Source organism: Peromyscus leucopus, chromosome 4 (assembly GCF_004664715.2).
Source record: "Peromyscus leucopus breed LL Stock chromosome 4, UCI_PerLeu_2.1, whole genome shotgun sequence".
NCBI classification, from domain to species: Eukaryota; Metazoa; Chordata; class Mammalia; order Rodentia; family Cricetidae; genus Peromyscus; species Peromyscus leucopus.
In genome coordinates, this window is record NC_051066.1 from 29,924,380 (window position 1) to 29,948,947 (window position 24,568).

Here is a 24,568-nt window from a genome sequence, read left to right on the forward strand (position 1 = left end):
CACAATTTTAGAGCAGCTTCATCGTCTGGATTTCCTTTCTCTCCAAACGGACAAAACTAAGGAGAAATGTTGCTATTCCCACTCAGCCTCCACAGAGGAGAGACAGTGAACTGTACCATGCTTCTTAGCCTGCCTCTCCTCAGGAGGTTGAGTGTGAGGGTTAGAGGGGCGGAGCCAGGAAAGACAGGACTCCAGAGGAAGAACTAGGGGTTCTCAGCGATGGGAGGGAGTGGAAAGAGCTATACAGGAAGGGAGGATGCAGGATGGGAGGGAAGAGGAGAAAGGACAGCCTGGAAAAACACGGAGAGCTCAGCACCGTGCTCCTCATCGCTCCACGCCATTGAACACTTCTGACAGCAGATTTTTGGGGTACAGATCAAGTTTCATATGACAGTGTTGTGTTGGCACACCAGTTTCCTCAGGCTGTGGGGATCCTAGTTCATAGTGTTCATACATCTCTGTGGCATGAGTTCACCCACCACAGCTGACGCCAAGCCACCCATGTTTTAACAACTACATTGCAGGTTTCCTTATTATTTAAAGGGCAGCCATCATCAGCATCAATGATCAAAGCCCCAGTTACATTATATGAAGTATCCTGCTTGGGATTCAGATGCCAAGAAGCAGAGAGTTCATCTAGACCTCCTGAGGTGGGAAGCTGGGACCTGTGAGGTACCAGCATGACTAGCATTCTGTTGTGTCTTTGTATGTTTCCCCAGAAATGCCAGAGAAGACACAGGCATCATCAAGAAGCATCTGTGGAGCACAGCGAGTCTACTGTTCTCAGGCACGGGATCATATCTGCTTTCATATTTCATGCACTCTGTGTTTACGGTTCTGCTGCTCTGCTTGGTGGCTGGCCACCGTTCACACTTACGTCACTTGCAATGTCTCTCGATGCTTTGGCAGCTTGGATAGGAATTGCATCCGTTCTGAGGTCATAGCCTTTCTTTTTAGATTCTTCCAGAGACAGTTTGTAGAGTTTCTGTGAAGAGAAGAAAGGCATCAGGAAAACCTGGCTTTATTCTAGAAGACCGACTAGTTGTATAGCCAGACTTTCTGGCCAGAAGATATGTTATTATAGGTGGTTGATGGTTGAAATGTTCCAAGAAACATCATTATGTATGGGAGAAAAAACCAAAGTAAAACAATTATTTGAGCTCAAATTATATATATATATATATATATATATATATATATATATATATATATATAATTATAAAAAGGAAGGCCCTGGTCGCTGTGAGCTTAAAAATAGACTGTGAAGACAACAAAGTCCAGCCGACTCCTACTCACTTATTTTGATCAAATAAGAGGCAAGTAAGGACTACAAAACAGCCATCGTCACAGGCCAGAAGAGCACCCCAGTTTTACAATGGTCTCTTTCACTTATAAAAATAGTTGCGTGAATTCCATAGTCCAATAAAAAACATCAGCAATTCCAAATCTCTGTGGAATTCAAACAAAAAAAAAAAAAAAAAAAAGGAAAAAAGCGTGTCCATCTTGGAGGAATCCCAGCCACCAGAGACTGGAAAAGAAGGAAGTAAGTGAGTTAAGCAGCAAACACGTTTTCTACCGGAAGCTTCACATTCCTTATTGTAGGGCTTGTCCCAGTTTGTTCAAGACACTCAATCTCTTTCTTTCTATCGCTTTAACCCTTTTTAGGAGCACCTCCACAGCTTGGTAGACGGGTTCCAAAGGCTGGGGTTCTCTTCTGGCCCTGCGCCTCTTCCTTCCTGCCAGATCTTAGCTCAAAGGACTGTGTCCCCCCAAATTGAATTCCAATAGTTCTTCAAAGCCCTAACTGCTGTCCCAGCCTCCATTAACAGCCCTGCTCCAAATTTTAGTGTTGTAGAATATTATTTTAAGGTGTTTTACTTTTGTTTATGTTGCATTTGTTTGACCCTGTGAAGCTGTGTTACTGTGCCTGTCTAAAACACCTGATGGTCTAATAAAGAACTGGCCAATGGCAAGGCAGGAGGAAGGATAGGTGGAGTTGACAGGCAGAGAGGATATATAAAAGGAGAAAACTGGGAGGAAGAGAGAGAGAGAGAGAGAGAGAGAGAGAGAGAGAGAGAGAGAGAGAGAGAGCGAGCTAGGAGCCAGAGAAGGAGGAGGACTCCAGGGGCCAGCCACCCAGCTACACAGCAAGCCACAGAGTAAGAGTAAGATTACAAAAGAAAGAGAATGGGGAAAAGCCCAGAGGCAAAAGGTAGACAGGATAATTTAAGATAAGGAAAGCTGGCTAGAAACTAAGCCAAGCTAAGGCTGGGCATTCATGAATAAAGGTAAGCCTCCATATGTAAATTTATTTGGGAGCTGGGTGACGCCCTGCCCCCCAAAAAGGGAAAAAACAACTAACAACATTTTTAGCAGAACAAAGATTAGAGAGGAAAAGACGCCAACTTATCTTTAATAAAATATAGTAGTCTATTAGTTTTTAAATGTTCTCTCTCATAAATTAAGAGACATCAGTGAGTTAATTTTCTATTCCTGGTGGGAACAGGCTATAAAGAAAGACGGCAACAGGGGGATTATACTTACATTACTCATGTTAATTGCATTTGCTTTTGCCAAAACAATCTCGGGGATATCAGGCATGATGTGGATTTTGGTCTTGTCCGCTTCCCACGCTTGTTTATAGAGATGCTGGGGGAAAAGTGCAAGGTAGTATTTAAAACTCATAAAATGATCTCACTATGCACACGCAGATTATCACGTGTATACAGGTGTCAATATTTTGTGCAAGTCAAAAAATGTAAGTGTCTGATTCCTTTGTCTTAAGCCTAGAGGTGGACTCCCCCTCCTAGGCCTTTCTAAGCATGCTGTTTCAAAATAAAAGTGAAGCCGGGTGATGGTGGCACACGCCTTTAATCCCAGCACTCGGGAGGTAGAGCCAGGCAGATCTCTGTGAGTTTGAGGCCAGCCTGGTCTACAGAGCAAGATCAAGAACAGGCACCAAAACTACAAAAAGAAACCCTGTCTTGAAAAAATAAAACAAAAAGTGAAATCATATGACACATAAATGTTTACAGTTTGCTTTTTTACTTCAAAATATGGGTTAGACATCCTGGAACCTTCTGAAAATAATTACTCCATCTAAGAAGCCTCAGAGGCATGAGCCAACTGATTTAAACTCCATTGATAGACATTAATCTGTGGTTTCTAGTCTGTTTCTACCGCAGTAACAATGCTTGGACACATACCACTCAGGTTTCCAGTCCAGGAAGGACCAGCTCTTGGCTGGTGGATACTTGGTTATCTGCTCTTGGTCATTGGCCAAGGCTCTGTTGAACCTGCATTACAGTTCAATTTCTCCCTCTGACCAGACCTCTTTCCTACAGGTACGTCACACTTATGTCACTTGTAAATATCTAAAATCTTTTTTTTTTTTTTTTTTTTTTTGGTTTTTTAGGCAGGGTTTCTCTGGGTAGCTTTGCACCTTTCCTGGAGTTTGCTTTGGAGACCAGACTGGCCTTGAACTCACAGAGATACAGAGATCCACCTGCCTCTGCCTCCCGAGTGCTGGGATTAAAGGCATGCGCCACCACCACCCAGCCTAAAATCTTTTTTAAGATACTACCTTAAAAAAAAAAAAAACTGCAAGCTTCAAATTCCATATTGGTATCTCTTTTCAGAAACTCTAACCTGCAAGAAACACATGTGTGTGTCTCTGTATACACAGAGATTTTTGGAGTATAAGGAACATGTTCATTTTTTTTCACAAATATTGCTTAAAACTTTACATTCATATAAACTTGCTCATTGATACCTTGAATGGCACAGCTCTGGCATGCTGTCTGTGGCTGGTCTTTGTTTTGGCCCAGTGTTACCCAGTATAATTTTCTATAATGAAGAAATGTTTTGCATAAACCAGTATGGTAGCCCCAAGCTTGACAGGGCCACTGAACATGTGGCACTGTTAAAGAGGACTAGGTTGTTTATTTTAAATTGAGCTGTAACACACTACACACATGCGGCTTGTGACTTATAGGCCTGATGGAGCTTCAGTGGAAAGGCAGTGGCTAGTCATTCGAACCCTGTTCTCATCCAGGCCAGCCACTGGTTGATTGTGTGTCCAGCTCTAAGTGCCCTGCCTCTCTGGGGCTCAATTTCCTCAACTCTGCAACAGGGAAATCGAATTTGATAATCAATAAGTTCTCTCAACATCAGCATTCATTATTTTACGATCCTCACCTTGATATTATTCTGACATTCTCATCACTAATACTGGAAGAGGAAAATAATCTAATTTTTATTTCCTTGGTTTTGGCTTTTAAAATAGGATCATGCTATGTAGACCAGGATAGGCTCCAGTCTCCAGATCCTCCTGCCTTAGATTCTTGGATGCTACCAGACTGAAAATACCTCATTTAATAATATTTTAAAAGATAATACATCTTTGTGACAGTTTAGCTTCTAAATAATAAAAAGGGACAGTGAGATCCATGCTTTGTCTTTTGGGAAAGGTCCCTTTCGAGGGTCAGCTGCACAAACCAGCCTCCAGGAGAGACAAGGCTCATTATTCAGCTCTCTGTCCAGCTCAATTAGAACTGTCATTTTCCATAGCTGTGGAGTGTTAAGGTCCAAGACTTCTTACTTACAGGTATTTCTAATTGTGATCCACATGATAAAGCTAGGACTATATCATATATATATATATATATATACATATATATATATATATATAATTTATGTATTTTATTTTAAAGTTTTATATATAAGCATATATAAAAAGCATAAATACATATATAAAAACGAATGATATGCTTGATGGTCTTGACACTATTTTATGGATATTTCCATTGTATAGAAAAACAAACCAGTAAGGCTTTTCTAAATAATTAATGACACCAGGAAGCAATGAAGTGGGGCAATTACTATCAGGACTGCCCAGAGGAAGCCCTGGTTCCAAAGCTGCAGCCATGGGATGGAATTCTCGGTGATTATATTAGAATAGTGGAGTTCAGCTACAGCTCTTGACAGGCACTCTGCTAGCCCAGCAACCATGGCCTCACCCAAGATAAGCAGGACTCATCCTCGTATTGCATAGTCAAAGGAAGTACTCCAGGCTGGGCATGTAGCTCAGTTAGTAGAGCCCAGCATGCACTGGTTTGATCTCCAGTACTGCATAAACCAGGTGTGGTGACCCATACTGTAAATCCGGCATTTGGGAGGTAGAAGCAGGAGGGTCAGAAATTCAACGTCATCCTTGGTTACATGGAAAATTCGAAACCATCCTCAAATTTTAGAGCTGCCAATTTTCTACAGTTGTTGAGTGTTAAGGAGGCTCCATGAGATCCTATCTCAAAACCAAACAACAACAACAAAAGGGGGAACCATTCATTTTGTTATGATGGTGAGGTGGACGGTTTATTAAATATTTGGGGACTACTAATTAAGAATAATTTCTATCTTTTTATAGCCTCTGGGGCAAGGAAAACCTGAAGGATGGTCTCTCCTGCTAGCAAAGTCTATAGATTAAATGTAATGGATTCGCTTTGATGCATATGGAGCACTACATTACTGCAAGACTTACTTCATTCATAATTTTTGCATTATTCTGAGCCAAAACCATGTTCATTGAGTCCATCAACGTGGAATACTTCAAAGTGTCTGGGTGTTGCCGGTACTTCTTTTCACTAATAATCTCCATGGCTTTCTTGTTTTTCTCAGCTTCCAGGGAGCCCAGGGGGAGCCATCCAATGCCCTTCATGAAGTCGGCATAGTCTGCCTTGTATTGATTCTACCGGAGAGGAGAATAAATCAGTGATCAGAAGTAATCAAGCTTTCTATGAATCACGAATGTGTGTTTGACAGGCCATCATTTCCACTCATTTTCAACTTGCATCATTATTAAATGCCAACCATCTCACCCTAACCCTTTGTCTTTTTACATTTTTTCACACAAGAAATTAAAAATAAATAAATATCTTAGTGATTTGTTTTTCTCGATGTCTTCGTAAAGAAAATGTGTTAAGAACCACTAAATGGATTCATCTTCCAAGTGTTTACAATCTCCTGACACATAATTAGTAAAGCTCCCTTCATTGACAGGTTAATTCTGAGAATCAGATTTCTTTCAGGAATTTTGAAATGCCATTACATCTGGTCACTCCTGAGCTGCTTATGATATGGGTGACCACTCTACAAATGTGCATCGTTTTCACGTACATCACTTTGAATCTGCATCATGTTCTTGGCCAACTCAAAGCTCATGGCATCAGGAAGCATGTTGTAGGTGTGGATTATGTTTCTGTAGTTGGCATTGGTAGCCACTTCCTGAGACTTCTTGGCTGCCACAACACTGAACATGTCCACTGGGGTGTGGAAGGATGTCTTGGATTTCTCATAGCCCTTCTTGTATTCCCGGTCTGATTGCATCTTGGCCACCTGCATGAAGTGCACCAACTTGGGGTCGTCTTCCAGGCTGCGGAAGCCAATGTGCTTCCCTTTGGCTTGTTCGTAGGCTTGCTTGTATTTGTACTGTGGACAGACAAGAAACATGGCAATGAGCTAAATGGTGCAGGTGAGAGAATAAAATGTGATTCACTGGGTGCTCCTGGCTTTGGTGTAGGTAAAGAAAGTTAGAGCTTCCTATAATGAGGCAACAGAGCCAGGAAGTGATGGCTCTGTACTCCAAATGTTGGAGAGTGATCTCCGAGGCAGTGTCTTCCCTCCTCACTCCCTCAGTGTGTAAGCACAGAAAAGGCTGCAAGTGCAATTCCTTAGTGTGTCTTCAGGGTGAGAGCTGGCTATGGATCTCATAAGTAAAGCGCATAGATCGCACCCTTAAATTTGCTTAAAATTGTCTTTCATAATTCAAATTCTCTTAACATAACTTATTTTAATATGACCTTATAATTTTTACATTGAACAACAAGCAAAATGATTAGAGGGTAGCTGGCCTGTGTGAAGGGAAATGTCTTGGGATAGTGTGTCCAGCTGGTGAGCTGACCCCACTTCATGACCAGGCATAAGCCTGCTTGTCTGCACCTTCACTCATCCCAAGGGCATTCCAATGGAAGCACTTACATCACTGGCAATGTCTCTGGAGGCCTTGGCAGCCTTTATTGAGATGGCATCAGGCTTCAAGTCATAGCCTTTCTTCTTCTCTTCTTCCCAGCCCGCTTTGTATAGTTTCTATACCAGGAGCCAGAGAAACAACAGCGAGTTGTTACTTCAGTTACACCAGACCTCCTGATTCCAACATGGCGGGCATGTAAAGACAGACACCCCACAAGTATTAGCTCCCTTCAGCGTTTCCCCCCACTTCTTTGCTGTGGATATACTTACATCACTCATGGTGATCTGGTTTACTCTGGAGAGCAAGATGTCTGGAGTATCAGGCATGACGTGAATGGTGGTCTTGTCTTTGTTCCACTTTTCAGTGTACAGTCTCTGCAATGAGAAAGTCAGCCCGTGACTACAGTGGAGCAGGTTTGTAATAATGGGAGCAAGAGGAGGGATGCATCTACGTGGTGGAAGAGGCTAAGTCTGATGGTGAGAAAAATCATTAGAAAACGGAGCCCTGTTCCTGGTGCCATCTTGCTCCACTTTAAAGTCATGTGGAGCCTTGCTAGTTCTGTCTCGTCAAAGTGTCGACAGAGAAGAGCTCTCTAGAAACTGTGAAATCCATAATATTCTTTTAAAAGTTTATGCATATATATATGTGTGTGTGTGTGTACACATACACAAAACAAAAACAAACAAACAACCCCCCCCCCCAAAAAAAAACAAAAAAAACTACAGATCCCTACCCTCTAACCATGAGACAAAAGTGCTAAAGACTCATGATGGTCACTTTAGGCTCCACGGTACAATCATCTCAGGCTTCTGAGGCTAAGGCTAGCCCCTGGGCTCTTACCTTATCCATAGTCAGCTTATTGCTTTTGTTAAGTGCCTGTTCCATGGTGTCCATGGCATAAGTGAACTTCAGCTTCTCGGGATGCTGGCGATACTTCCTCTCACTCAGAATCTCGCTAGCTTTCTTTGCCTTCTCCACCTCCAGGGAGTCTATGGGGACCCAGCCGATACCTTTCATCCAGTTGGTGAAGTCGGATTTGTACAGATTCTTTATCAGGAAGAAAGAAAATTTTATTTCAGAAAGCTGACCTTGGGTTTCTTTGACTACAAGACTTAGTGTCAAAAAAAAAAGAGGGTGGTACCGAGGAGAGAGAGAATGCCCAGTGTTTACTCTTTACATTCTTTTAGAAAATAGTAGTAATAAAAGTGATTGTATTCATGGTGATTTCAAACCGGAAATCCTAATGTATCAATTTGTTTTAAAAACTAACGTTCTTAGCCAGGCATGATGATACAAGTCTATAATTCTAGCATTCATAAGGCTAAGTCAAGATTGTGGATTCAAGGTCAGCCTGTACTATACAGTGAGCTTCAGGTAAGGCTAAATTGAAAAAACAAAACAAAACAAAACAAAGAACAACAAAACAGGATGAAGTTTTCAAAATTGCATTGTGAAGAATATTATATATCTTAATTCTTTCACAGAATACACCATATGTAGACTAACACACAATGTGTGTGTAACAATGGGTCACATATCGTTACATAAATGAAATACTTTCACTCTGCAAATCCCTGGGTCAGTGCAAGAAGATGATGTCTCTGGTGACGCTGGTTCTTCCCTCTCACCCATGGAAATGGGAAACCAAACACCCCAGCTTTGGACTGGTACATACATCACTCTGAATTTGCATGGCATTCCTGGAGTGTTCCACGTTCAAGGCATCAGGCAGGAGGGTGTAGTTGTGGTAGGGCTGTCTGTAGTTGGTGTTGGTGGCAACTTCCTGAGACTTCTTGGCAGCAGTCACACTGAACATATCCAGAGGTGTGTGGTACCGGGTCTTGCTGGCCTCATATCCCTTCTTATACTCACGATCTGACTGTATTTTGGCCACATTCATGTAGTGAACCAGTTTAGGGTCGTCCTGAAGACTGAGAAAGCCAATTTGCTTGCCTTTGGCTTTTTCATAGGCCTCTTTGTATTTGCACTATTTGGAAGAGAGGGCCAGACAGAAGTTTGATATAAATTAAATTTATTTAACAATCTATACAAAGGCCAAGTTCAGTCTGAATCTAGATAATAGCTAAGATATTTTTAGCATTTTAATATACAACTTGCAAAATATTTCTAACGGATGACTATAACATTAGTTCTGAGAATAATACATAATATAATGATTTGCAATTTATATCTAGATTGTTCATTAGCAGATTCTTTGAATGTACTCAAAGTTTCCTGAAAAGTTTATTAAGCAGTTGTATATTTCTATCTCATTTCCATTAATAATTTACACTACTTTAAAAAAATATTTATGTAATCATGATTCCATTTCAGCAAAGTCCTACTCCAAATTAAAATATTGAATTTAAAATGAATGAATTCATACTCTATTATGATAATTATATGAACTCATCTAGAATATATAATTAAAAAAACAATTAAAACATTGTTATTTAACCTATAATGCTTCCCAGTTTCTCTTGTCTCACTAGATTTGTTTCTTATATAAATAAATTGTGAAATTAAAACAGTATACTCTTTTAAAATGTTTGGAGACTTTATTTAATCATATTTTAGTATAATGAGATGTTTTCTTGACAAAATCTAAGTTAAAAAATTAAGTTCACAGTGAAAACTGTGATTTCCAAACTTTGCACAACTAAAAAGAAAATGTATCTGTAAAATTTTAATGAAGTTTTAAAATATATTTTCAGTGAAGTAATAAGAAAATATCGTTGGCATGTAGGAAATAAGAAAACACTTCTATATTGTAATCTTTTCATGTGCTTCCCTCTAGAGATCATGCTTTCAATATGCAGATTATATAAAACACACATAGTTTGCCTTACGTCACTAGCGATGTTCCTTGAACTTTTGGCGGCAACAATGGGAATAGCATCTGGTCTCAAGTCGTAACCCTTGGCAAGGGTCTTCTTCCAGTCCGCTTTGTAATGAGCCTGTGAGAAACAAGGGTCGCTTTATCCTTTGACGTTAGTAGAAGAGAACCTGCAGCTAAGTGATTAGCTCATCACCCGTGTGTCTGTTACATTCTTTTAGGTAAACTATAATAGGGGCTGCAGATAGAGGCCAGTAGTCCTACCACTGAGGAGGCTGAAAGGAGGATTATGGGTTCGAGGCCCTTCAGTATTATACAGGGAGACCCTGTTTTGAAAAACAAAACAAAAATCGAATTCAACAAGAACAACACAAAACCAGTAAGCGATGCATGGTGTAATCTCAACTAATGACAAAATGTCTAAGTTTGAGTGACATGCAAAGGAAAGAGGATGCTTTGAATGTAGGATAACAGAACGTTTTCATAAACTTCTGTATTTTCAATCACTCCTTTAAGAATGTCATATTTGTGACAAACCTTTCATACTAAAGCATTTCAAAGTTAGAGAAATTCATTGTTATCAAAATTTTAAGATAAAGATCCAGTGCTGCTCCTATATGTTTTGTTGTTAAAATGCTTTGAATGCTGTGCTACAAGAGAAAAATTTAAGGGTCCCAAAGCATAGGAATGATTACCAAAACCCCCTGCACATCTAGAAGACAAAACAGTACCTAAAATATTAAAAATAATAACTAAGCTATCTTTTTTAAATTAAGTTATCATTAAGAATGAGCAGTTGCTGGGTGTGGTGACAGAGGCAGGCAGGTCTCTATGAGTTCCAGGCCTTCTTGGTCTCCATAGGAAATTCTAGGCTAGTGAAAGCTACACAGTGAGATCCTGCCCAAAAATATATAAAATAAATGAACAGATTTTTTCAAGTTTAATTACATTTTAAATTAGAATCCAAATGTTGAATTTATTTGTTTTATTTTAACTTTGAGATGAGTCCTACTATGTTGCCTGGGCTGGGCTCAAACTCTTGATTCTTCAGCCTCAGTGTCAATGACCAGTGTCCCAAGCTCCTGACATCACAGGCACATGCTATAATTCCTGTCTTTATTATTCTGGGTTTAAACATGGTAACCAATTACATGCCCAGACTACCTAATAACTAGTTTCTTTAAAACGTACCAACATTCACAGAAGGAAACTGAACTCTTACAGAAGTTTTAATAAATAGTTGAAACAAAATTGTACAGAGCAGACTATGTACCTGAGCTTTCCAGTCTTGTCCATACTGTGTGTGTGTGTGTGTGTGTGTGTGTGTGTGTGTGTGTGTGTGTGTAAATGGAATACTATTTTCTAAACTGGTTTTACCATCTACTAGTGAGTCACAGCTCGCAATTAGAAAGGATATACATTAAGGATACATACATATATATTTTACAGTGACCTATAGTCCCCTGCTGTCTGTGTATGGGTCCCCTCTGAGTGCTCAAATGGTCTACATTTGGTTTGCTCTCCTTGAATAGCTCAGTACAAGAGTTATCCAGAAGGCAGGGTGGTGGTGGCACATGCCTTTACTCCCAGCACTCGGGAGGCAGAGGCAGGCAGATCTCTGTGAGTTAGAGGCCAGCCTGGACTACAGAGTGGGTGGGTTCCAGGAAAGGTGCAAAGCTACACAGAGAAACCCTGTTTTGAAAAACCGGAAAAAAAAAAAAAAAAAAGAGTTATCCAGAATTGGGAAAGGGATATCCACATAAGCAATATTAGGCTGACACCAGGTCAGATACTCACATCACTCATATTGATGGCATTAACCTTGGCTTGGATAAACTGAGGCAATTCAGGGTCCATTGTGTACTTATGCTTCATTTTCTCTCCCTCTACCTTGTAGTTCAACTGCAAAGAAAGAAGCATGCAATGTTATGAGCTGACACAGTATGAGCTTGATCAGGCAGCCATGCCTTTAAAAGGGAAGGCTACCATTTGTGTTTTCCATATACAAGACAAGTGCATACACCATAATAGGCAGGGAGCTGGGGTAGGTATATTTGTGTCTTCATCCCACCAGGTAGGGTGGTGGGTTCTGTGTTTAAAGGGGGAAAAAAAGGCAGATCTCTTTTCTTGGAGTTTTTAGTATGAAGGTATGTTTTTGCATAAACATGCAAACTGTAAACTACAGCTGAATTTGTAATATGTTGAAAAATACAGCAACCATACAAAAAAACCTGGACAACCATGGAGGCAGAGGTAACATGTGCTCAGACTCAGGTGAAAGGGAGCGTTCTAAGTAGAAGAGCAGCATTTAGGGTCCCAAGGCCAGAAATGGGGGGGCCACATGGGAGAGCTCAGGGCAACCCGACATCCAAGACTGGAAGTGGGATTACATAGGCAGGAGAGCAATCCACGGAACAGAGGTCCCTTCACCCAAGGTAACGAGTTTGAATTTTAATTTCAAGGAGAAATCCCCAAGAGAGTTTAAATCCAAGAGGATGGGTTTCATTTGTTGGAGAGCCCAGACTGAATCCAAGTCATTGCAGTCATTCCCGTGAGGGACAAGGAACTCTGCCTGGTGGCAGATCAAAGACAAGTCCTGGAGCATACTGATGACTTAGGACACAGGCTTGGCGGAGGTACAGGATGTGGCGAGGGTACTCGGGGGATGGGGGGGCGGGATTTAGATCAAAAGTTACCACCACATTTCTGGCTTGAGTATCTAGGTTCATGCTGATGGGATTTATTCAGCTGGAGCAGACAGTACAGTGAGGGCCATTTTCCTAGCTCACTCAAACACATCCAGAAGTGACACCTTCCTCAGTATAGAAGAATCCCCAGCATTTATGAACACTAAAGTACAATATAGCCTTAAGCACTGCAATAACATAAGAGCAGAGGTTGTCCCGAAGGGATGAAACCCATAGACCATCTGCAGGTCCAAGGCAAGTAAAAACGTCCCCTACTTTACAACATCTGAGGCTAAAACAAATGTAGTCTTTGTTTTACGGTTGGTTTCTCCTTCTGGGGGGACACTGTAAACCAGCTCTGAAAGTACTCGGTGAAGTGAAGCAATGGGTATTGTAATTAGCCTCTGATGGGGAGAAGAGGGACTTGGCCTCAGAAATGATGGCAACGGATAAACCTCTGGCCTCTTCCCCAGAGGCCTCATTTTAAGAGCGCCACAGTGAACGAGCCATTATACAAGAGGGCTAGGACATTGTGCCATTCCTCTATGCATCTATTGCAACTCAGAGCAATCAACAGCTTTTGCAATCCAGACCAAGTTGAAGATGAGAATAGGAACATTCATCTCCTATGTATAATGTGCAGGTCCTATGAATAGCACAGACTTTCTGTGTTGGAAAGACCCCATTTTCCCTCTCTTCAAGTTTAACATTGTTTCCAAAGTAGAATCTGTACCTGAACCTCTGAGAACAGTGTACGGGTTAACATAGCTGCCTCCTCACATGCTGAATGAAGGAGCATAGTGGAGTGGTTTGGACATGGGGTTTACTCATGGACTTAACCTTTAAAGAGAAACCTCTTACATCACTTAGCTGCTTTGTGTTCTGCTGAGCCAAAACCATGCCCATGGAGTCAGGCACACTTGTGAACTTGATGGTGTCCGGGTGTTGTCGGTATTTCCTCTCATTGAGGGCATCACCTGCTTTCTTGGCCTTCTCCACCTCCAGCGAGCCAATGGGAATCCACCCAATGCCCTTGAAGAAGCTGTTATATTCATCTTTGTATACATTCTGCAAAAAGAGGATGCTCGTATGAGAAGGTAGCCTCGGGAATAGTCAGCTAAGCTTCTGGGAGCTGCAGTTCTGCCCAAAAGAAATGAAAGCAATTATTTTCCCTGTGCTTGCATCTAGTCGGCCATTCAGCTTATTACCAGGAGCTGGGAATAAGAAAAAGCAGGTCTGCTGTTAGAGTGCATTATATAATGCATAGGGGAATCTAGGCCATGCATTTCCACAGATGTTGTGATTTTTTTGGTCTCTTTTGGCAATAAATTGGGCTTTCTTTTTGATTTCACTAAAAACTTTGCAAGTTTGAGTTTCACCCACACTGTCCACCCAGGTTATTTCTGACCTTAGCTGGGTAGAGAGATTTTCACAGACTGCTCAATAACTGAATACCATTTCTTCCCCTGACAGAGGAAGTCTTACAAGTCTTACAGAGATCTGCAGAAAGAAATGCCCTGAATGCTAAGCAGCTCCCTGTGTGGCTCTATGAATCATGCTGCAAACAGAGCCTCCCTAGTTCACTGGATATGACTCATTACATAGACTTACATGGATGACGGTGTGACCTTGAGTTTAAGAAAAGAAAAAAAAACTTCCCTGAATTCCGAAAGCATTGGGATTGAATTTTGCATCATCCAGCTATTACCACTGAAGCAGGCCCATGAGGGCACCTCTGACTGAGAAGCAAAGTGCTCATGTCGTTAGAAGAACATGGTCCAATCTCCATCCATAAGCTAACAGAGATGATGCCAGTGCTTATAACATAAACATGGAAAGTCAGGAAAAAATGTAGCTTTGGAAGTTTTTGAACGGATGTTGCTTATTCTAACATGTATTCTTCAAGTATCTTATTGTGTTTTGAAGCCAAATAAAATGGACTGAAATGACCATCCTTTAAGAGCAAATGTCTTTGGGTCTGTTATGTAACATATACTTACATCACTCTGAATTTGATTAGCATTCCTCGTGTGCTCGAGACTCAGGGCATCGGGCAGGTATGTATAGTGATGTAATGGTTGTTTGTAGTTGACGTTGGTGGCCACATCCTGGGCCATCTTTGCAGCAGTGATGCTAACCATGTCCCCAGGGGTATGGTAGCTGGTTTTGGTGTTTTCATAGTTCTTCTTGTACTCTCGGTCTGACTGCAACTTCGCCACGTTCATATAATGGACCAACTTGGGGTCATCCTGCAGGCTTCTGAAACCAACATGTTTTCCCTTTGACTTCTCATAAGCTTCCTTGTATTTATACTGTGGAGACAGAACTTGGTTAGCCAAGGGCCACGACTGGTAGCGTTTGGTACAACTCTTTTCACACACAAAAGTAAACAGAGCATTGTGGCTTTCCAGATGAGTGTCCACCAAACACAACCCACACTTCTTCCAGAATATCATAGCGGAACCCCTTTAAACTCTGCTGCGACTTCAAGGGAGTCCCATGATCAAATTTAACAACGCCCCCTCCCTTTGCTTGACTTCTACAGATAATTCGTATCCAGACCTATTTTTAAAATCTACCGGAATATGAACACACCACCTTCCAACCTTCTAAATATAAGACCAATGTCTTTTAGCTTCATGGGGATGTGGCCTTTTCTAGTCCAGTTTGTGATTTCTGATTGTGGATGTGAATCACATGATCATATCAGCTGTGCAAGCAGCTGGGCCTTCACCCACTCACTCTATCAGGGGCTCCCTCTGTAAGCTCTGAAGTGACTGCAAATGAATTAAGGAACTCCAACAAAGCCAAGAACTGCTATGGGGTTTTCTCATTAATAAAAACCCAACCCAAAGCTAATCTGCTCAAACCCAACCCAAGGCAAATCTGTTTGAGGTCTTTCACTGCTGGGACCATCACTAAAATACAGAGTAAGCTACCTGGTAATAGGTCAGACCCTCAATTTTTATTGAAGAGAATCCAAATCTACCAAACCCTATAAACACTGAACACTGGCAGTGTAAACAGGAATTCATAAGCAAGGACTTAGCAGGTGAAAGGGTTGCCAAGTAATCACCCGATATATTAGAGGAAGTGTTGCGGACCTGCTGGAGTGGGGGAAGGGACAGAGTGCCACTTCAGACTTTCAATTAAATCAGGAGTGTATTTCAGAGTGATGTGTACTGTGTGCAAAGCTTTGAGGAAGGCATTTTCAGTCCATCTCTGCAAGGAAAGCTGTAGTGACTTTATCCTGCAAGACATGAATGCCTAAAAAATGTGTTTTTAAAGATAAGAACTCTCTCTCTCTCTCTCTCTCTCTCTCTCTCTCTCTCTCTCTCTCTCTCCCTTTCTCTCTCTCTCTCTCTCTCTCTCTCTCTGTGTGTGTGTGTGTGTGTGTGTGTGTGTGTGTGTGTGTGTGTGCATTATCATAGATTGTGGTGGTTTGAAAGAATATGGCCCCAAAGGGAGTGGCATTATTAGGAGGTGTGGCCTTGTTGGAGGAAGTGTGTCACTGTGCGGGCAGGTCTTGAGGTCTCTTTTGCTCAAGCTTCCCTCAGTGTGACAGTCAGTCAACTTCCTGTTGCCTGCAAGATGTAACACTCTCAGCTCTAGCACCCATGTCTGCCTGCACACCACCATGCTCTCACCATAATGATAATGGACTGAACCTCTGAAATGGTAAGCAAGCCACCCCAATGAAATGTTTTCTTTGTAAGATTTGCTGTGATCATGGTGTTTCTTCACAGCAATAAAAGCCTAAGACATAGATGAAATGACATGAATTGACTGAAATTATTACAGTTATATCCTAAAAGAGGCAGGGGTCCTAATTGGCTTATGGAATATCTCTAGATATGTAACATTCTCCATTCCTTTTAATGCAATTGTAATGCAGGAAGTCATCTGAATTTAACATGTTACTGTCATCCATTCCATGTTCTCACTGAAAATAAATACGAGCTGTCAGGGAAATGTGTCTGTGAAGGTAATTTTCATCATGAGTCAGGAGAGAAAGCCACTGCCAGACTTATGCTACTACATGGAGTCATTTGGAAAAAAAAATCACAATGTTGAAATGGTGGCAGGTTTTCAAAACACTATTTTGTGGAGAGTTTGCGCACCATTAATTGTATATGTATACCCAAGCAAGTATGTATCCGATTTCTTTTGAAACAGGCAGTCACCTAAAACTTTTACTCACATCACTGGCAATGTTTCTTGATGACTTGGCCGCTGTGATGGGGATCGCATCAGCCAGGACATTGTTGCCTTTGGCTATTAAATCGTGCCAGTCCCGTTTGTAACAGACCTGGGGTAGAAAAGCAAAAGTGAGTCAGCGCACTATTTACCAATGGGCTCAGGAATTTAAAAACCACTATTTACCAGTGGCTGGCTTCTTCCATTCTCGCTCATGTGTAAGTTAAGGAAGTAGATCCCTATCACATGTACTCTTCTATGAAGCCACATCAGCAAGGGCCACACTTAGTCTCTAGCACTAAATCACAGGTCTCTCAGTGGTTATTCACATAAATCTGGCCTTGGCACACACAGAAGAGGGATGTTGAAAAACTAGAGTGGATGCATGGAGGGGTAGTAAAGGCTATAGGAACTGTGGTACATGAGGGCCATTGAGAGAAAATGAAGCTGTCCAGTCTTATGAAGAAGGATGGCCAAGAGGACACCATGCAGCCGGCTTTACAAATTTTAAGGCTATTGTTTTTTTTTTTAAATGAAATCAATAAATAGGGATTTCATTAATTTTCATTTGTCTTCTGGAGAATTAAAATTCCTCTCCCATATGCCAACTGGAAAGCTAAGCAGAAGTTTTAGGGGAATATGCAATGTCCTCTATGTAAGGAAGAGCACTAACATCCCATGAAGGGGTTTTCCCTTGCCAAGAGCCAACTCGAGTCAAGAGACAACCGTCCTGAGACATGCTCTGCTGGGGACTAAGAGTGGGAAGCTGTCTCAAACAATCATCCAGATGCTTCCCTACTCCAAAGTACTGGAGTATCTTATTGCCACATCAAGTTTTCACATCACATCAGAGACCCATGCTACTTACATCACTTATATTGTAAGCATTGCACTTGGCTTGGAGAAACTCTGGGAGATCAGGACTCAAGGTGTATTTATGCTTTACGTCTTCACCTTTAGCTTTGTATAAGATCTGCAACACAGAGACACAACAATAAAATGCCTTCTACACCAGGCTGAAGGGGAAGCCATTCACCACACACTTACAGGAGTTGCTCTTATAGAAGCCCTCCTCCCGTGGTTTCCCCGCCCCTTTTGTCTCCCCCTCTTTCCTGTATGGATCTTGCTATGTAGCTTAGGCTGGTTAAATCTTTAGACTCTCAAGGTCTGGGATGAAAGGTGTATGTCACCATACGTGCCCTGGAATAAAACTTTTTGTACCTGTCAAATGTATCCAATAAGGGGTGGGGGGCAAGAAAGGAGGAATTGTAGGAAAGGGATTGGGAGGTGTAGGTTGGTTCTAAACACCTTATATCCATGAATGGATAGTAAATAGAGCATTTTTAAATGCATCCAGTAAGACAGTCTTTTAATGGCAGTTGAAAAGGAAGATTTTATAAAAGGCAGTTTTAAAAAAGTTAGTCCTGGGTAATAAAAAAAAATGCCTAAGCTAAATTTTTAATTTTCTTTTTTATTTAATGATTTAACTTTTATTTTGTGTGTGTACATGTCTTGTTTACATGTATGTTTGTGCACTTCATGCATGGTGCCTGTGGAGGTCAGAAGTGGGCACTGGAGTTATGGATAGTTGTGAAACATCATGTGGGTGCTGGGAACCCAACCAGGGTCTGCTTGCAGGAGCAGTCAGTGCTCTTACACACTGAGCTGTCTCTCCAGCCCCCACAGTCTTAACAATGAATGAACAGAATACTAAATTAGAAATGAAAAGACATCGGCATAAGAGTAATCACACCGAGTAGGCATTTACCCCTTAAAGAGCATCCCCCATAACACACACACACACCATCTGTCCCGCTGTAAACACACACACACACACACACACACACACACACACACACACCATCTGTCCCGCTGTACATACACACACACACACACACATCTGTCCCGCTGTACACACACACATACACACACACACATCTGTCCCGCTGTACACACACACACCATCTGTCCCGCTGTACTCACACACACACACACACACACACACACACACACATCATCTGTCCCGCTGTACTCACACACACACACACACACACACATCCACATCTGTCCCGCTGTACACACACACACACACACACACACACACACATCATCTGTCCCGCTGTACTCACACACACATACACACACACACACACACACACACACACACACACCATCTGTCCCGCTGTACACACACACACACACACACATACACCATGTGTCCCGCTGTACACACACACACACACACACACACACACACACACCATCTCTCCCACTGTACACACACACACACACCATCTCTCCCACTGTACTCACATCGCTGACTTGCTGCGTGTTCTGCTTTGCTTGCACCATCACTGGGGAGTCCACAATGCTGGTGAACTTGAGTGTGTCTGGGTGCTGCCTGTATTTCTTTTCGCTCAGGGCATCGCCTGCCTTTTTAACTTTTTCTTGGTCGAGACTGCCGATCGGTATCCAGCCAATGCCCTTCATCCAGGTGTTATAGTCTTCCTTGTAGGCATTCTACAGCGGGAGGGAAGAAGAGTGAGAGCCTGGCCTGAGCTGGGAACTGAGGGGATGCTCCCCTGGGATCCACGGCACTTACGTCACTCTGTATGTGCATCATGTTCTTGGACAGCTCCAGGTCCATGGCATCCGGCAGGTAGGTGTAGTGGTGGAGAGAGTGCTTGTAGTTGGTGTTGCTGATCACATCCTGTGCCTTCTTAGCCGCCACCACATCGAACATATCGTGGGGTGTGTTGTACTTGGTCTTTGTCTTCTCATAGTCCTTTTTATACTCCCGGTCTGACTGTAGCTTGGCCACATTCATGTAATGAACCAGCTTAGGATCATCTTGGAGGCTTTGGAATCCAACCATTTTCCCTTTAGCTTTTTCATAATCTTTTTTGTAATGAATCTATTGGGAATGAAAGTGGGGACATTGTGAAATGCACCTTGGAAGATACTGAACAGTGAGGTCGTAATCTGAAAGTTTTTGAACTTCCTAGACATGTCTATATGCCCATAACAAGGGGATTGGTTCCAGCATTCCCCACCCCATGCAGACACAAAGTTCCACCCATACTCAAGTCCCTTATATGAGCCATGGTACTTGCCTATAACCTATGTACACTTTCTCACGTAACTTCAAATCATCTCTATATTACTTATAATAGCTACTAAATTTTAAATGCTATATAAATGGTTTTGTGTAATTTTAAAGATAATGACAAGAAAAAAGTCTCTAAGTGTTTAGAATAAATGTATTTTAAAAGTCTTTTGGGCCCACAGTTAGATATCTGTGGATATGAAATCTGAGGATATGAAGGGTCAGCTTCCTATGTAGTATGATAAAATAAAACATCCCTTAGGATCCACTTGAGTATCTATAGCTACTTATGCCCACCCAAAGGAGGTTGGGTCCAGTTTGTCATTGATATGAGCCATAAACAGTGACATAGTGATATAAATTACGATTCATATCAGTGACAAACTAATTCTCCACACTGTTTCTTCCCCCATAGACATTGGTAAACATCATGAAAAGAAAGCATTTCCCATTCTTTACCAACTACACTCTGCAGCCAGAGCCCTGGAACAGCTGAGGATTTGACAACTGAAAACTCTTAACTAGACATTTTCTGAGTCCTTGATTATTGCAAAGGAAACCCAGAGCCAGTCATGGTGAACAGAGGATTGATTGCAGAGGATCCTGGGAAACCCAGACCAGATAGGCGAGAGCTCTGAGAGCTATGGGGGATGGGGTGGATGGAGGATCCACCCGCGAGAAAGGTGGTCAGTGAGAAATTTCAGGAGGGAGGGCTTTTCAGAACAAGGACATCTGGGTTTTGTACTTTTTTTTTTTTAAAAAAGCTGTATTGAAATTACATTGGTGCAATCAATACTTCAATCAGATATTGTACTTGAATTTCCTAGAAAAATAGATGTAATGCATGAAAAGGAAAGAGAGAGAAAGAGGAAATCATATAAATTAATGAAAATTAGAGACAAAATTATTCCATCCAGAAGCTATTGCAACTTGAATTTCTTCTTGGTTTCTTATTAAAGTAATGTGAATTTATGTAGAAATCTGAACACTGATTTGAAGTCTTATTGGTAACTCACGAGTGGAGAGTTATGCCAATTCTGACCTCCAAGAATACTAAGGTCTGTTGATGGTACTTTCTGTACAGAATTGTTTCTAGTCAGGGACACCATACATGGTGACTTCTGGATATTCCGTTAGATCCCATGTTACACACATGACCATGACTGAACTTACATCACTTGCAGCCTGCCGGGCAGCTTTGGCAGCTTTGATGGGAATTGCATCAATTCTCAGGTCATATCCTTTCTTGCTTAAGTCTTTCAAGTCGGCTTTGTACAGATTCTGTAAGTGAAATAAATACCCCATTGAGTAGGACTGCAAGGCAATGTTAGCGAAGGCTGAGCATGCAGGACAGTGATGTGCGTACCTCACTGATGTTGTAGGCATTCACTTTAGCCTGAATGAACTGCGGCAGGTCTGCTGGCAGGCTGTACTTATGCAGAATTTCCTCCCCCTTGGCTTTGTAAGCAATCTAGGAGAGGAGAAACCATGCACAAACCAAGTATGGAGAGACAGTTAGCAGCACTGGAGAATAATTCGAGGGTGATGCTAAGAAAGACTCTTGCTGTACTGTCCCTACACGCATCTGTAAAGGTATATGTATATTCTAGGACACTCATGTCATGGCATGAAGTCCTGTCTCATTGTGTGCCCACTGTTGGACAAGATTTCTGAGCATGGACTAGGAATCTCTGGCTCTAGGCAGGGGTACCTGGAAGACTTCAACCCAGGGAGGTGATCTGGTGGAAATGCTAATCTGCAGGCACTTCCCTGAGCCAGAGCAGGCTAGCAGGGCAGGACACATCAATAATCTATTTTAGACTTCATGGGAGTCTAAAGGGACTTATTGTGATTATATATATTTTCTCCTAGCCCTGACTTTAGATACTATCTCCACCTGACCCAGCAGCTATATTCACTCTTTCTGGTCTTCCTAGAGATACCTTATAATCGCCATTACCTTTCCCTCAGGGAGCCTTCTCTTAGTGGTGGCAGGACAGCTGGTATGGTATATGCAGTGCCCTGAAGATATGATTAGGTGGGTGTGGCATCACTGGACAGCAGGAATTTACAAACGCCCACAAGAGGCTCTTCAGATGGTAAGACGGTTCCAGGTAACCAGTGCATTTGAGAGCAGGTACCTTCATGTTAGTAAACAGTCACTAAAACACGACAGGATGGACACTTACATCACTCCTCTGGGCCTGGTTAATTTTAGACTGCACTGTAATGGGAGCATCTTCAATGGAGGTAAACTTGAGCGTATCTGGATGCTGGCGGTATTTTTTCTTGGAGAATAAAAAAAAAAAAAAAAGATTAAAAATTACTCTTCACTACAGGCCCTGTATTGAAAAATCCTTGAGAGTTACTTTGGAAAGACACAGAGGGGTTTTCTCAGTTTAAAAATACTGGAGTCAGTCCTGATCACCTTGGATGAGGAATGAATACAATACCGAACTGAATGTTTTAAAATTGGTGTCATCATGGGCAGTCTGTGGAGGAGAGGCTCAGCTCCCTGGAAGCATGCTTGCACTCCTCCAGTTCCTTGCTTATGGCATGAAAGAAGGCCTTTCTGTTATGCTGAGCCAGAAACACCCCAGAGGTCTCTGGAGGCTTGGCAGAAAAGCAAGCAAGAATATTTGGGTTGTCTTTGTGTTTATTTAACAGGGTCTTAATGTGGCATAGGGCTGGCTTCAAGCTCAGTGACTATCCAAGGATGGTCCTGAACTCCCGACCCTCTTGCTTCTGCCTCCTGAATACTAGAGTGACTCTACATGACCCTAACAACTTCATCAGCAACTGCAGCAAAAGGGGAGTTTTCTGGTTGAGGGATACATTGCTAATGTAGAGCAACAGCTAACAATTAGTGGGGCAGAGAACATATTCACTTTGCAGCCTTCTGGCTTCTTACGTATGCACCACTGATGTGCGGAAGAAGGAAGAAGGAGGGGCTTTGGGAAGGTAGCCCAATGGGGGAACTGAAAACTCGTCACTACTTTTAGGCGTGTCTTCTCTACTAATATGCTCAGTCGCCACCCTCGGGGCACTCTGTACACGCCACTTTTACATATATTTTAACACTGCTTTTTTTTAACACTCTGAACTTCTGAAAGCTACCAACATAGGAAGATATTTTCTAAAAGATCTTTGAGAAGGCAAAATTGCTTTCAGTAAGACCAAAGAATAGTGGACAGAAACCAGCATACTTCCAGCTTGAGCGTGGTAGACACGCCTCACTTCGCACCACTGTCCTTCACACCCTTTCCTGTCCTTGGTGATACAATCACGTGACAACAATGTAGTTTCAGCTCTTGCTGGAGAAGAGACAGATACTGTGGCCATATTAAGAATCTCAGGATGACCACTGCCTTTTCCCTAAAACCAAGTGGCCATTTGTAAACTACTCCAGAGTCATCAAGACTGTAATCAAGGGCACAATTTTTAAAGAAGAACCTTTGACAGCTACATTACTCAGAATTACCCCCAGACTAGAAAGAAACCCCATGTCTACCAACAGGTCAAGAGGCCACTAATATGTGATGTACATTTGCAAAGGAAGACCATGCAATTAAAAAATAAAGAAAAGGAATGAATTTTAGGTATAGAAAAAAGTATCAAAAGTATCAAAAGAAGCCAGATGTCAAAGGAAGTTTTATAAAAGGTAAAACTATAGAGACCAGAAGCAGCTCAATAATGGCCCAGGGCTGAAGACAGGCAGGGGTTCTCAAGGAAACTCCATGAAGTATTAGTAGCATTTTAAAATTAATTTTTAAGGTGGGTATTCGGGTTCATGCCTGGAATCCTCATACTCAGAGGCTGAGGCAAGATTACCACCACATGTTCAAGGCCAGCCTGGGTGACAATGAATTCTAGGCCAGTCTGGGTTACAGAGTGAAGCCTTGTCTTAAAATAAAAACAAAGCACTCGGGAGGCAGAGGCAGGCGGATCTCTGTGAGTTCGAGGCCAGCCTGGGCTACCAAGTGAGTCCCAGGAAAGGCGCAAAGCTACACAGAGAAACCCTGTCTCAAAAAAACAAAAAACAAAAAACAAACAAACAAACAAAAAAAAACAAATACAAAATAAAAACAAAAGTAGAAAAAACTATCCTGGTAGCAAAGTGCACAACGGCATGAACTCTGTTGAAAGGATGTCATGTCACATGGTGTGAATAAAGTTGTCCAGCTATATTCGAATGTTTCACACAAGCACTTTAGAAGCTATAAAGGGACAGGAATATATTTCTGGATTATTTATGCTTTAATTTTTTTTTTCAGAAGCAATAGCCAGAAAGTGAAGTAGAGAACGTGCTCCCTGTGGCTTGGCGTTTGAACGGGACCTAGTCTTTTCTAGCACGGCGGTGGCCATACCTCGTTAAGAATGTCCGAGGCTCGCTTGGCCTTCTCCATCTCCAAGGACCCAAAGGGCACCCAGCCACAGCCCTTCATCCAGCTGTTGTAGTCAGATTTGTATTCCACCTACAACAAGAGAGGCATCACGTTTGTCTTCATTGTTACTGTCACACCAACCACGGGCGTTTCACTCAGTGCTGACAGATTTCTGAGCACACACACAGTTAGTTCTTTGGCGACAGTTTGGAACACTTGGAGTACTGCTTCCTAATCTCCATGTCCTCCGTTCCCCCGTTATGTTTAACTTAACGGAAGTGTGTAGAATTCTGATACTAATCCAGAGAACACTCAATTCCAGGCTCTATT

At 41.9% G+C, this 24,568-nt stretch overlaps 1 protein-coding gene across 24 annotated transcripts in view; it reads right to left on the reverse strand.

Annotated features, from left to right (window-relative positions):
- The window catches only part of Neb (nebulin), a 196,481-nt gene that overhangs the window by 131,600 nt on the left and 40,313 nt on the right, over positions 1–24,568 (reverse strand). For all 24 annotated transcript variants that reach the window (XM_037204780.1, XM_037204781.1, XM_037204762.1 and 21 more), the window contains exons 29-48: positions 24,221–24,328; positions 22,043–22,141; positions 21,220–21,324; positions 21,027–21,134; positions 19,350–19,661; positions 19,061–19,267; positions 17,616–17,720; positions 16,752–16,859; positions 14,551–14,862; positions 13,412–13,618; positions 11,661–11,765; positions 9,877–9,984; positions 8,703–9,014; positions 7,868–8,074; positions 7,297–7,401; positions 7,036–7,143; positions 6,175–6,486; positions 5,540–5,746; positions 2,545–2,649; positions 878–985 (exon numbers count right to left, since the gene is read on the reverse strand). In XM_037204780.1, the coding sequence (XP_037060675.1) occupies positions 878–985; positions 2,545–2,649; positions 5,540–5,746; positions 6,175–6,486; positions 7,036–7,143; positions 7,297–7,401; positions 7,868–8,074; positions 8,703–9,014; positions 9,877–9,984; positions 11,661–11,765; positions 13,412–13,618; positions 14,551–14,862; positions 16,752–16,859; positions 17,616–17,720; positions 19,061–19,267; positions 19,350–19,661; positions 21,027–21,134; positions 21,220–21,324; positions 22,043–22,141; positions 24,221–24,328 (3,348 nt within the window). The remainder of the gene's footprint in view (positions 1–877; positions 986–2,544; positions 2,650–5,539; positions 5,747–6,174; positions 6,487–7,035; positions 7,144–7,296; positions 7,402–7,867; positions 8,075–8,702; positions 9,015–9,876; positions 9,985–11,660; positions 11,766–13,411; positions 13,619–14,550; positions 14,863–16,751; positions 16,860–17,615; positions 17,721–19,060; positions 19,268–19,349; positions 19,662–21,026; positions 21,135–21,219; positions 21,325–22,042; positions 22,142–24,220; positions 24,329–24,568) is intronic.